The sequence below is a fragment of the Anas platyrhynchos genome, chromosome 10, assembly GCF_047663525.1.
Source record: "Anas platyrhynchos isolate ZD024472 breed Pekin duck chromosome 10, IASCAAS_PekinDuck_T2T, whole genome shotgun sequence".
Lineage (NCBI taxonomy): Eukaryota > Metazoa > Chordata > Aves > Anseriformes > Anatidae > Anas > Anas platyrhynchos.
Genome location: NC_092596.1, coordinates 424,939 through 437,458, shown reverse-complemented (window position 1 = coordinate 437,458; position 12,520 = coordinate 424,939). Strand labels below are relative to the sequence as shown.

General features: G+C 42.6%; 1 protein-coding gene and 1 long non-coding RNA gene across 2 annotated transcripts; both read left to right on the top strand.

The window, feature by feature from the left end:
• Positions 1-570: 570 nt before the first annotated feature.
• LOC140003352 (cysteine protease ATG4A-like) lies at positions 571-7,330 on the top strand (the record flags this gene model as incomplete). The annotated part of the gene is made up of 8 exons (XM_072043098.1): positions 571-1,895; positions 2,359-2,457; positions 3,251-3,352; positions 3,908-3,980; positions 5,322-5,401; positions 5,940-6,127; positions 6,237-6,315; positions 7,200-7,330. Coding segments are annotated over exons 2-8 (714 nt in total), but the record flags the coding sequence as incomplete, so codon positions are not given.
• Positions 7,331-8,400: 1,070 nt separating this feature from the next.
• On the top strand, positions 8,401-10,681 carry LOC140003304 (uncharacterized). The gene is made up of 3 exons (XR_011811706.1): positions 8,401-8,457; positions 9,607-9,718; positions 9,990-10,681. It is a non-coding gene; the product is annotated as an uncharacterized lncRNA (long non-coding RNA).
• The last annotated feature ends 1,839 nt before the right edge of the window (positions 10,682-12,520 follow it).

The following is a 12,520-nucleotide window of genomic DNA, read 5'->3' as shown; positions in this document are numbered from 1 at the left end:
GGGAGCTGCCCAAGCTGCAGGTGGTGCCCCTGGGCTGGGAGGTGCCCCCCAGGTGGCAGCTGCACCCTGGCGGGGAGCTGCAGCACCTGCCCCTGGACCCCCGGCACCACGTGCCAGACGGTGGCCTGGGGCAGTGCGGAGGGGAGGGTGGGTACCTGGGGGGGCTGCAAGGGCAGCGCCATCGCTCCGGGGAGGGAGGGAAGCAGCCAGGCAGCCACCGTTGGCGGCACGGCTGGGACGACGAAGGGGGAGTTTTGCGTCTGCGGAAGCCGCGGAAGCCGTCTGGGGAAACCCTCTGTGGGAAAAAGGGCGCTGGGCTGAGCTCTGGGGCGCTGGGCTCACCAGCAGGGCCGCAGCCCCGGGAGGAGCGGGAGCCGGCTGCTGGACCTGCCATGGTGGCTGGAGAGTGGGGCGGTTGCTTGGGGAACGCGGGCAACGGGGGTTCCGTCCCAACGGCTGACCAGCCCCTCGCCGACATCTTGGGGAGGACTGCAGGCTTTGGAGCCAAGCAGGCTGCCCAGCGCAAGACTTGGCCATCCCCAGCAGGCTTTCCCTCCCACGCAGCACTTGCCATGCCCAGGACGCTTCCACACCACCACTTGCCCGGCCCAAGGCTTGCCCAGCCCAGGACCAGCTTCTCGGCCTCAGCGGCAGTGCCCATCCTTGCCATTTCACCGCATGGCACATTCCCAGCAACCCAGACGAAATCTGCCCCATCAACACGAAGCGTTTCTTCAGCCAAAGAGACCTCGTCCCAAAGAATTCCCCTCTCTTGGAGGACTTCTCCAAGCACTTCCTTCCCCAGGGAATGGTACCCACCCCATTCAAGACTTCCCATCCCAAGGCTTTTGCTTCCCAGGGATTTCCTTCCTAGGGAACATTGCCCATTTCCTAGCCCAATGGCTTCCCACCCCAAGGAACTCTTCCCATGCTGTAGCCCCGAAATGCCCCCAGAGGGCACCTGGCAGCTACTGGGAAGGAAATGAGCTCTGTCATGGTGAGCTAGCCGCTCAAGGCCCTGCTCTTTGGCCCAGGTGTCTGTGAGGCGGTGTTGGCAAGGAGTCCTGTTGTGAACATAAGAACATAACGTAACAGAAGAACATAAAATCACATAAGAGAGAAAAAAATATAGAATAACAGAACGCGACATAAGAACATCAAACAAAGACAACTCTCATGATGTGGTCTGATAGGATGGAGGAGAAAGCAGAAATCCAGCAATGCTGTCTTTCCTACTCCTCAAAACCAATTCCGTTGACAACTGGGAATGCTTCCAGCTGGAAAAAAATGCCAGAATGAAGTGGAGGACTCCTTGCCATCACTGTGTTTCTGGAGCACACCTCTACCTTTCTGTCCAACAGGGGGTTCTTCTTGGGAGATAATTGCCCAACATGAAAAAACACAACCAAAGCCAGAGGACCCATCTCCGCAACAAGACGATAAATAGAAAAGACATCTCTAGATGCAGACCCCAGAGCTCCAATTCACTATGTCCCACTAGTGGAAGTTATTTTTTAGGCTTTGTTTTTAAGGCCACTGGCTGCCTCCTCCCTTATGCTGCCCATTCTCCCTGTTGTCCTGTCTTCTTTCTCCTGCATTGCTTCCTTTCCTTGGTGGACCTTGCTGAGCTCTTTGATGTTTTGTTGTATATATATGTATGAAGACATAAACCTGTTAGAGAGTGTCGAAAGAAGGGCAACAAACAAGAGGGTCTCTTTTAAGAGGGGGATTGAGGTTTGTGGCAAGCTTTTGGTAGCAATTTAGGGGCTGCACTGTGCTGGACACAGCAACAGACGCACCATAAGCCAAAGTCAGACAATAAGCCAAGGTGTGTTCACGTGTGGTTTACTGTGGTTTAACGTGGTTTACGTATAGAAGAAAGTTTTCGCCTATTGGTGAGTATACTGCAGATTTGCTGCATTGTTCTAAATTAAATAGCAAGATAAGTGATGGCATCGTAGGCTGGGAAAATATTTCTAGAGTATTAGCGCATTTTGAGCATCATTTTAACTGTTTATGCAAACATGAAGATTATTAAAATCAGTGTTTATTTATGTCTGTATGTAAACAGGTGATCATGTTGTATAGCATGCAGTAAATGGTTTGTGAATGCTGCTTGAAGAATGAAAAGAGTAAGTCAGCTCCACAAGGAATAAATTAATTTTGTTTATTTGTGCAATGCAGAGATTAGAATTAGACCAACAGCATGGAACCAAAGTCTTGCTGTGTGCCTTTTATCTGTAGGACAGTTCATGGAGGCTTCAGCAGCCCTATCTGTTTTCTAGCACTCTGAAATGTCCTCTGTGGTGCTGCACCCAGTTGAAAGCCTGCACTGATTGTGCTGAACTTTCCTAACAGGAGGCACGGGTCCTTCGTCGGACGCTGGCTGGGGATGTATGCTGCGATGCGGGCAGATGATGCTGGCCCAAGCACTGATCTGCAGACACTTAGGGAGAGGTGAGTGCTGGTCCTGAGGGAACTTTGGTATTGTCTGCAGACGCTTCTTCGTAAGTACTCCATTAAAAGCACAAACCCTGAATTTATTAGTGAGACTTTCTTTGATGCCCTGGTAACAGTTCCTAATGAATCAATTCATATTCAGCTGGGTGAAATCATCCCAGCCTGAAGCAGAGAAATAGGCATAGAAGGAGAACAAATGGGGAATCCTGTCGCCATTATTTTATAAACCTTTTAGTGTAACACCCAAGTTGAGGCCAAGGGAAAACCTGCCACCGTGGGACAGTGCTCTTACCCTTCTCTTCACTCCTCACTTGTCAGCAGCACGAGGTCCAAACCCCCCTGGTGCAAGCTCTTAAGCGTGCATGTCACTTCCCAGGATGCTGCCAGTGGAGTGTTTGGACTTTCTGTATGGATCTTATGTTGTTATTTAATGGGTGCTTAGAAATCCAACAAGGTCTAAACACAGCCTGTACTTTTAAATAATCTTGGAAGCTCAGAGATACTGGAATGGCTATCAACACGCAGCATGATCCGTCAGAATATGTTTGCAGTTGATGTTTTTGTTTTGTTTTATTTTCCCTGTTTTTACAATCTAGCCTATGATGATAAAGGGCAGCTTGATGATAAATAACAAGCTTGGAATTCTAGGAGCTCTACACAAAATGTAAATATTCGAGATGAATTGAAATGTCTTTTAACATCTCATTATAAAGCTTTCTGCTGTCTAGACATTTGATCAGTGTAATGAAAACGTCACCATTTTTTATTCTATATCAATTTTTCCTTTCAGATTGGCAATGGGAAAAACACAAAAAACAACCAGAAGAATATCACAGAATCCTACGATGCTTTCTCGACAGGAAGGCTTGCTGTTATTCAATCCACCAGATGGGTAAGAACAAACATAAACTTTCAGGTTTTTTCCACTGAAATTTCTACTGTGTTGAATCACTAATTTGCAGTATGTTAATTCATAATTTTAAAAAGTGGATGTGAAGACAGTGTGTATGCTTATACAAAAATAAAAAGGTATGCAGATGGGCGCAAAGACTAGTAGTACAGAAACATTCCCTGAGACCTAAATAAAGCCATGTACTAGAATCTAGCTCTTGATAAACTCTGTAAGCCTTGGGTACCAGAGTCAGTAATGTTAGAATAGGCAGTCTTGTAGCTTATTGCTGTAATTTGTAATAAAGGGCACTAACATTTGTTAACTTGTAATTCTCATTGTAGTTTAGAAGCCTTTTGTTTATTAAAGAAACTGGCACTCCCTAAGTTTTGAAAAGAGCATAGATTGAGAAAATAATTGTTATTGCTAAATACAGATTGCAGTTACTCTAGAATGTTTGACAGTCACGGTATTTACTGTATATTGTTCCCACATTCTTTATGGTCTCATTTTTCTTTCATTTTGTGTACGTGTGTCTTTTTTTCACTATGAAAACAGCACAGGTGGGTGTTGGAGAGGGGAAGTCAATTGGAGAATGGTTTGGACCAAATACAGTTGCTCAAGTACTAAAGTAAGTGAGATCATACCAGTCTCATTCAGAACGTACTCCCCTGGGGCAGCCAAGACAAGGCCCAGGCAGAGTTTTGAAGGCTGCATCTCCCCCTGTCCCACAGTCAGGAATGTACTTGCCATCTCTTTACAAGTGCAGCATGGAATGTCATGCCACAGCTCGGTGTGCAGGTACTGAGTTGGGAATGGGTGACCTCTAAATTTTAATAAAGGAAGAGCCTGAGGAGAAGAAACTGCAGGAAAGTCTCCTGCTATGCCGTCTGCATGCCCTCACCAGTCACACCACAGATGTATATTCCTTTCTGCACAGTGGCACAGCTCTGGCAGGTCGAGAGTGCCACCGTGTAGGTCGGAGTGGTGGTGTGAAACATCAGAGAGAAGCCATCTCGGCTGAGGAGGGAACTGAGCTGCAATTCCTCCCTTTCTGAGCAGCAGTTCTGCCAGCAAGGCTACTGGATAAAGATGGGCAGCTCCTCATAGTCTGGGAGCCACACTGAAAGGAACTGAGGCTGCTCAGTTCTCCAGGGGTACGTGGAGGTGTCTTACCTCAGGCAGGGGCTAGGCTACAGGTCCTGCGAGCTCAGCAGCAAGTCTTTGACACCCTGGAACAGGCACATGATCTGAAGAGGGAGGGGAGCTGAAGCATGCCCTGGACTCCAGATCTTTCATGGCCAAGTTTTTCATGGTGAAACGCTCACCCCCATTTCTTTCTGGCTTATTTGAAACAGCTAATTCTGCCAGTGCAGCTTAAGAGCGTAGCTCCCTTCCCCAAAGGTTTGGATTTTGCAGAAGTGGACATAAAACTGTGTGCTGCTGTCTCCCACTGAAGTTTTGGTGCCCCAAACCCTTAGCTGATTTAGCTTTTAACGCCCCATTTCTGCTGTGCACGCAGGCTCAGGCAGAAGTAATTCCACTGAATTCAGTGGAATTTCTTAAGCAAAAAGTAATCTGCAAAACTGGCATAGGTAGGAATTTTTTTCTTTTCCAGATGAGAAAAGACACAATTGGGCAAGAACCCATTGCAGAGACTGTCGAGAGCAATAAAAAGTAATAAACTTGATGTAGTTGGACTGTTACTGTCACTGCACTTAGCAGTAAGACAAAACAGTTTGCACATGGTGCAGCGCATATGTTTTTCCTGGTACCACTCAGTACCTATTTTTCTAAAGATATTAAACATTTAATGTTTAAAGTTTTCTTTTTCTTACATGGAGATTTTAAAAAATGCAGAAAGGATGTTTTTTCTTAAGAAAAAAAAATAAATAAATCAAATGGTTCTGAGTGTAAAGCTACCCTTTTGATCCAACTAGTTTATATTAATTAGTACCTTAATGTTTTCTAGGAAGCTTGCTTTATTTGATGAATGGAATTCATTAGCAGTTTATGTATCTATGGGCAATACGGTGGTCATTGAAGACATCAGTAAGTGAAACCTCATCAGTTTTCTGGTAACAGTTTCTGATTTGACTCCATTTGCCAGCATGTATCTAAACATGAACAAATACTTGGGGGGCCATGGCTTTGTCTTGCAAGGGTAAGAAGAGGGAAGAAGGACATACAAACTCAGTTGTGTTTTTTTGATCCCTGATGCCAACTTCGTGCTCTCATCACTGGATGTGAAGAGCTCCTTGAAGAATTTCTACTGTCATCATTGCTGCCATTTCATTTCTCTGGCGTTTTATAGGCAAAGCTTGACACTATTAATAACATTAATAGGACATGTCACTGCAGTCTTAAATTGTCATCCCCCAATCATTTATCTAACGTCTCACTTGGACGTGCCAGCACATACTGTCTGCTAGAATTACTTCTACTAAATAGCTGTAATTGCCATGCCCGGCTCGTTTTGTCTTGGGTGCCCTATAAAGATCCCTGGCAAACTAGCTTAATTCACTACTGAGAGGAAGATCTGCTTTGTGTTCCTCTGTGCGTTGACTGATTTCTAGTTTTATTCCCGCAGAAAAAACGTGCTGGTCCCCTCCTCAGAGCAGCAGCGCGTCCCACAGCAGTGCACATTTGCACAGAAGTGCTCTTGGCCGAAGCAAGAAGGCAGGAGGACTCTGCACAGGCTGGAAAGCCCTCTTGCTTATTATACCTCTACGACTAGGGATAAATCACATAAATCCCGTATATATTGATGCATTTAAAGTAAGGTTTTCTTTCAATTCATTGCTCGTTACTGTCAAATAAGTTTGGGTATCTGTGATGTCAGTAAAGAAATGAATGACAATTTCCTTTATTCCTTTTGAACTCCTAGGAATGCTTTAAGATGCCACAGTCTTTGGGAGCATTAGGAGGGAAACCAAAGAATGCCTATTATTTCATAGGATTTTTAGGTAAGGAAAAAAGAAACTTATTCCAAATGTGCAGATGATCAAAAGAGAACATTTTTTGAAGGGGAAATAGTAAGGGGTCTAAGCGTGAACCTCTAGAAGTAAAGAAAGATGAGAATAGAATAAAATAAATGAAGAAGCATATCTAAAAGAGTTTAGAAACAGTATGAGATGATCCTTAACAGGAGCAGAAAGTTAACAGCAAAGCTAGGTGTAAAAATAAGTGATGACATCACCAAGAGCAACATACTGAGAATAGCTGATAGCATTTGACAAGTGTATTGGTCAAATGTCACTTTTATTTTCTTGTATTTCAAAACTGTTTCTGATAGCAGTATCTTTTTCACCTTTTGCATACCTTCTGTTATTAAGTATTGCTCTAATTAATTTAAAATGCATTCCTTCAGATTTCACCCCACTTTGGGCCAAAATTTTGCAACCCTATTTTGTCCTTTTGTAAAACCTAACCTGTTTTAGTTAGGCTTTTTTGTTCCAATTTCTGAATGAATGCCTAATGGGATTACAGATTGCATCTGTGAACATCCTGTACCTTTTAATCTGTCAAATGTTAGTGTTTACAACACTTGAGATTTAAAAAAAAAAAAAAAAAAAAAGTACTGGATCTCACATGGAAAAATAAAAGTATGTGACAAAGATAGAACATAACCAACCAAAAAATTACAGTAATAGATGACAATAGGAAGTTATACTAAATACCCTGTGGGAAACGCTGTGTCTAAACCTTCCGATTCTCTTAAAGAATCCCTAGGTGGAAAGTCTAGATTATACTGACTGCAATGGCAATCTAATTTCTATTTTACAGTTCTGGACCAAGTGCTTATTAATGTCACTTGCTTATTTTTAACATACGGCTTTTACCCATCCAGGCAATGAGCTGATCTATCTGGACCCTCACACCACTCAAAGCTTTGTAGATTCAGAAGAAAATGGCACGGTTGACGATGAGAGTTTCCAGTGCCAGGAAGCCCCACATAGAATGAAGATCATGAATTTGGACCCTTCAGTAGCTTTAGTAAGTGTCAGGAAATCTGGAATGCATGTACTTTATCTCAAAGTAATGTCTCTCTACATTGGTAAGGGCAGCAATGCATCTCCTTGAACAGAACCAAGATCACAAAGCTGTCTTCTGTGATCAACACATAGTAGTTTGTACATAACTACATGGAGAATCTTAGGGCAAGTGGGGAGCTGTCTGTACTGTAGGGAGCTCGCTTTGTTTTCTTTACTGAGCAGCTTTTACTTCTTTCAAGAGGCATTATAATGGTCAGAGCAAGGAACTGAAACAGGTTTACGTGTTTTATTCTATCACTACTTTAGGTTTGGTCACCCCTAGACAAGTTACTTAAACTTACTTTATATCATAAGTTGAAACTGTTTAAGTGGAATTATTGTATTTCACCCCAAATTACAAATACAAATGTATTATTTGTAATTCACCCAAAATGTCATGGGGGTACTGTGGTATTTGAAAAAATTGGATCTGATCCCATGCCAGTATCCTGTGATTGGGTGATTGGCAGTTGTCACCAGTGGGATGTGTTTCTAAAGCTTTAAACAATCTGTAAAGATACCGGTATCTGTCATTCATTCACATACCTGTTTTTTAATACTGCTGCTTTTTAGAAAGTTTTTTTGTTTTGTTTTGTTTTGTTTTAATACTTAACTACGTAACTGTGCAAAATGTGGCATGATGCAACGAGACAGACAAAATCATAATGAAGAGCAAATATTTTCAGTATAGATACCAGAATGGAAGTGTTCCTTAGGTGGTCCATCATCTACAAGTTTTCAGCTTCTGCTGATACCTGGACTGTAGGAACTGGGTGGCGCTCCATGGAGGAGCACACAGGAGCTGCTGCTATTTTTTGCTTGACTATTTCGTTAGGGGTTTGCAGGGCCTTGTTCTCCCCGTGGGTTCTCTCCCTAGAGCTGCCACATATTTGGAGTCTTATATCTACTGATCGTACAGGGCATTACTGTATCAGAGGTCAAACCGCCTTACCTGCTGGTACCACATACCTACCATCTGCAAAGGTAAAACTCTGTGTGTTTGTTTTTTCCCCTAAGGGCTTCTTTTGCAAAGAAGAATGTGATTTTGATAACCGGTGTAGTCTTGTACAAAAGGTAAGAGTGGGAACTTAGCATCTCGATTTGTTCTTTATAAAGTCTGGTTTTTATTGTCTGTTTTTTGTAAAATTTTCCTTTGCATTTTCCTTTGTATACAAATTGTATGAGCCATGGAGAAGAATGCATTAAAGCATCAGGGTAAGGCAATACTACTGAATTGCTAATTGGAAATTGTTCAGCACTTTACCAGCCACAAACCCTGCCAGTTGGAAAATGGGTGTAAACATCCACACTTGAAGGTGTTACTGGGTGACACTTGCTTTTAACTTCTAATTCTCACTAAATGACTAAGGTTTAACTGCCATATTGTAGTGATGTATCAATGATTTGCTTCCTGATCCTTTTTTATTGTTTGACATAATAGATTGCGTGTTCTAATTATGACTGTTAGTCCCTGCTATCTTAAAGATCTGATTCTGTAAGTGCTGCAGGCCTCTAGCTCCTGCTGATCTAGGGAGAACAGAAGGTGCTGGCTGCCACAGGAAACAGACTTGAGGATGTTTCTGCATGCAGCTGTTAAGCTAAGCACCAGACGTCTGAATGTAAAGTACCATCAACCTCTAAGGGCATTTATTTAAAAAAAAAAAAATCATCTAAGGAAAACAGTTTGTAAATAACTGAAATACAGGACAGAAGGTAACTTCTCTTTGAAGAGGAATAGCGTTTGGCTTCAGGAACACCTTTTTTCCTGACCAAAACCTGTCCTTCAAAATCTGATGCGTTTTTTTTTTTTTTTTTCCCTTTGGAGGAGCTGATAGATCTGTCTTTTGTGCTATTGATCAACAGAAAACTTGAGGAGAGTTCTATGCAAGCAACTTTCTTTTAAAAAGCAGAAAATATTGTACATTCCTAGTGTGCTTGCTACATGTAAACAAAATTACAGGTTTGCAGATATCAAAGCTGATATCAAAAGATGATAAGACTGATAATTTGTAGTACAGTTCAAGAGATCTGTCTTCCAGATGTGTTTTAACTAGGGATGTATTACAGAGACCATGGTGCTTGGATTTCACAGTATGTCTGTATAAAGACTTTTTTTTCCTGATGGACATGCGTAATTAAAAAACACTTTCAATTAAGCAGACACGTTTTGTGTTTGAAGCGTCTCCCGAGCCAGCTTTTAAAATGAAAGCATTCTGTCCTCAGGAGATTCTAAAGCAGCAGAGTCTACGGATGTTTGAGCTGGTCCAGAAGCACCCGCCACACTGGCCTCCTTTCATACCTCCAACAAAACCAGAAGTGACAACCACAGGAGCAGGTAAGGCACCGATTAAAAGCCTAATTGTGCAATGTTATGTTCCTCGTTAGCAAATAAAAGAATAATCACAGGTAGAATAACTATCCTTTGTGAGTGTCAAGCAATATATAGCAGGCATGTATCCAAACAAGCCATACAATTGCTAGCACAGATTTTTTTTTTTCACTCTTACAAAGTACTTTTCTGGAATGCGTCTTTCAAAGTTGTTTTTTTAAGTGAACAAAATCAGGCATGTCTTTAGAAGCATTTTTTTCTTTATCTTTTTTTACAGAACTCATTGAATCTACTGACAAGCTATTTGAATTGGAAGAAGAATTTGAAATCCTGAGTGTGTGAAGGAAACTGTGGTGACTCTTCTGAGTGTTGAATATATTGGTAATATTATTGCATTGACTTAAACAGCCATGTTAGCCCCGAAGTGCCTGAAATTATGGATAACAGAGCACAGAAATCTAGTAGCATCCAAAACTCCAAGGGCAGTTTAACACACAAGCTTCCCCGGATGGAAAGGCAGTAAGAGCTCTTGTGATAAGATGCTTAAAGGGAATCTCTTTTTAACGTACCTTACCTGGAGACAAACGGGCCTTTGAGATTAAGGCAAAAATACATGTATCACTGGGCACCATGTTTGGAGAAAGGGATAACCCAAATGGATATTTCTTGCTCTCATATAATAATGCAATAGTTTAGTTCTTCAAGCAAAACAGTCTTCAGTTCAGGAGGATGTTTACTTCTGTTCCCTCCTGTGGGCTGCGTCATAGGAAAAATACATCGTCTTGTTTAAAAGATCGACTGGATCAGGAGAAAATTGTTTCCTTGTTAAATATTTTAACATGTATTTGAGCAACCAGACTTTATTACAAAAATGTTTCTGTAAAAGGAACTATGTCTAATGGACACATTTTGCAATAGCCTTCCTGTTTCTGGGAGACCTCAAGAGGAACAGGAGCCTCAAATAGTTGATACAGATCACAACCACTGTTATAGTTATGGTATATTTCACCTTGACCTTAAAATTCAAATGATTAAAACTTAGGTTATTTCTTTCCGAGTTAAAACGAGTCAAAGGTGGTTTAACTGTACCTTATTTATTTTAGAATAGATTTACACAAGTTTCTCTGTTACAGCACTTTATCTGTGCATCTAATAAATTTCTTAAGCTTTTCTTAGGTTGTATGCTGCTATGTTTGGTTAATTTGTGTGAACTAAATATAAACCAGGTTATCTTAAAACTTAATATAGAAGCGTACACAGATTACTGAATTGTTGCTTTTTGACTTCTTGCCTTTTGAAATCTGTTTTGGTAGAAGTGCCTTAACCCTACAGGTTTATCAGAACAGCCTGGGCAGTTTTATTTCTAAGGCAGAGAATCTCTCTCTCTAGCAGCCATAAGAAAAACAGTTCAGAATAAAGAAAGGCAAAGATTTTTAATCCATGCAGAAGTTCCTTTTCACTACCAGACAGTCCCCCTTGTGGTCATGTTGTCATGCTAGTGTAATGAACATGAACTGCAGACTTTCATCTTCACCAATAAATGACAACATAGAGAAATACTGAATATCTCTCACTCTTATTTATAGATTTTCTTTTCTTTTTCAGTAGTTCAGCCCTAGTCAACTCGGAGGTGGGCAGCAGCAGCTTCTATGGAGCTCCTATGCTGAAAAAAAAAAAAAAAAAGTTGAGCCTTGAGGGAAAAGGAAGGTGGGAGAGCCAGATGGGGCAAGAGGAAGGGAGGTGGTTTGACCAGGACACCTTGAGGGTCTGGGAAGAGAAGAAATGGATGGGTGCTTAAGAGATGAGCAGCATCACAGCCTACATACGGAAGAATTGTGACGAGCAGTTTAGAAATGTGAGCGATTGGTGGTCTTGTGTTGATCGGCAGCTGTGCTCCATGGTTATAGCTGTAATTTCAGCAGGTTACTGTGTAAGCCGCATGTTGCCACTTCCTTGATCAAGGCAATGCTGTTCAGTTGCAGGGAAGAGGGGCAAGACTCAGGGAAGAAACGGAACGGAGAAAACTCTACACTGTGGATATGCACACGTAGCCATAAAATCAGTGCTGGACAGAAAGAGAGAAAGAGAGACAGACAGACAGAACGAAAGGAGGGAAGGAAGGAAGGAAGGAAGGAAGGAAGGAAGGAAGGAAGGAAGGAAGGAAGGAAGGAAGGAAGGAAGGAAGGAAGGAAGGAAGGAAGGAAGGAAGGAAGGAAGGGAGGAAGGTAAAGGGAGAAAGAAGGAATACCCCACACTCATAAAAGTGAGAAAGATCCAGGTGTAAAATTACGTAAAAGAAAGACAACTGTCATGTTGTGGTCTGATAGTTTCTGGGAGAAAGCAGAAACCCAGCAATTCTGTCTTTCCTACTCCTCCAAACCAATTCCGTTGACAACTCTGAATGCTTCCAGCTAGAAAAAAAAGGAAGAATGAAGTGGAGGGCTCCTTGCCATCACTGTATTTCTGGAGCAGATTTCTGGATAGTCCCCGCAGCCAGCTGTAGGGCCTGTGCCAGGCTTGGAGTGGCTGCAGGGAACATGCCAGGGGCTCGAGGTGCTGCAGGGAACATGCCAGGGGCTGGAGGGGCTGCAGGGCGAGTGACACGGGTTTGAGGGGCCTCAGGTCCCAGCGCAGTGGTTGAAGTCGATGCAGGGAACATCAGAGTTGTTGGAGGGGCTGCAGGTAAAATGCCAGGGGTTGCGGGGGCTGCAGGGTGCTGAGTCACAGCTTTGCATCAGGTCAAGACGCATTTTCCTAGAACCATCCATTTCCTCCTGAAGGGGCTGAATAGCATGGAACGGTCTTCAA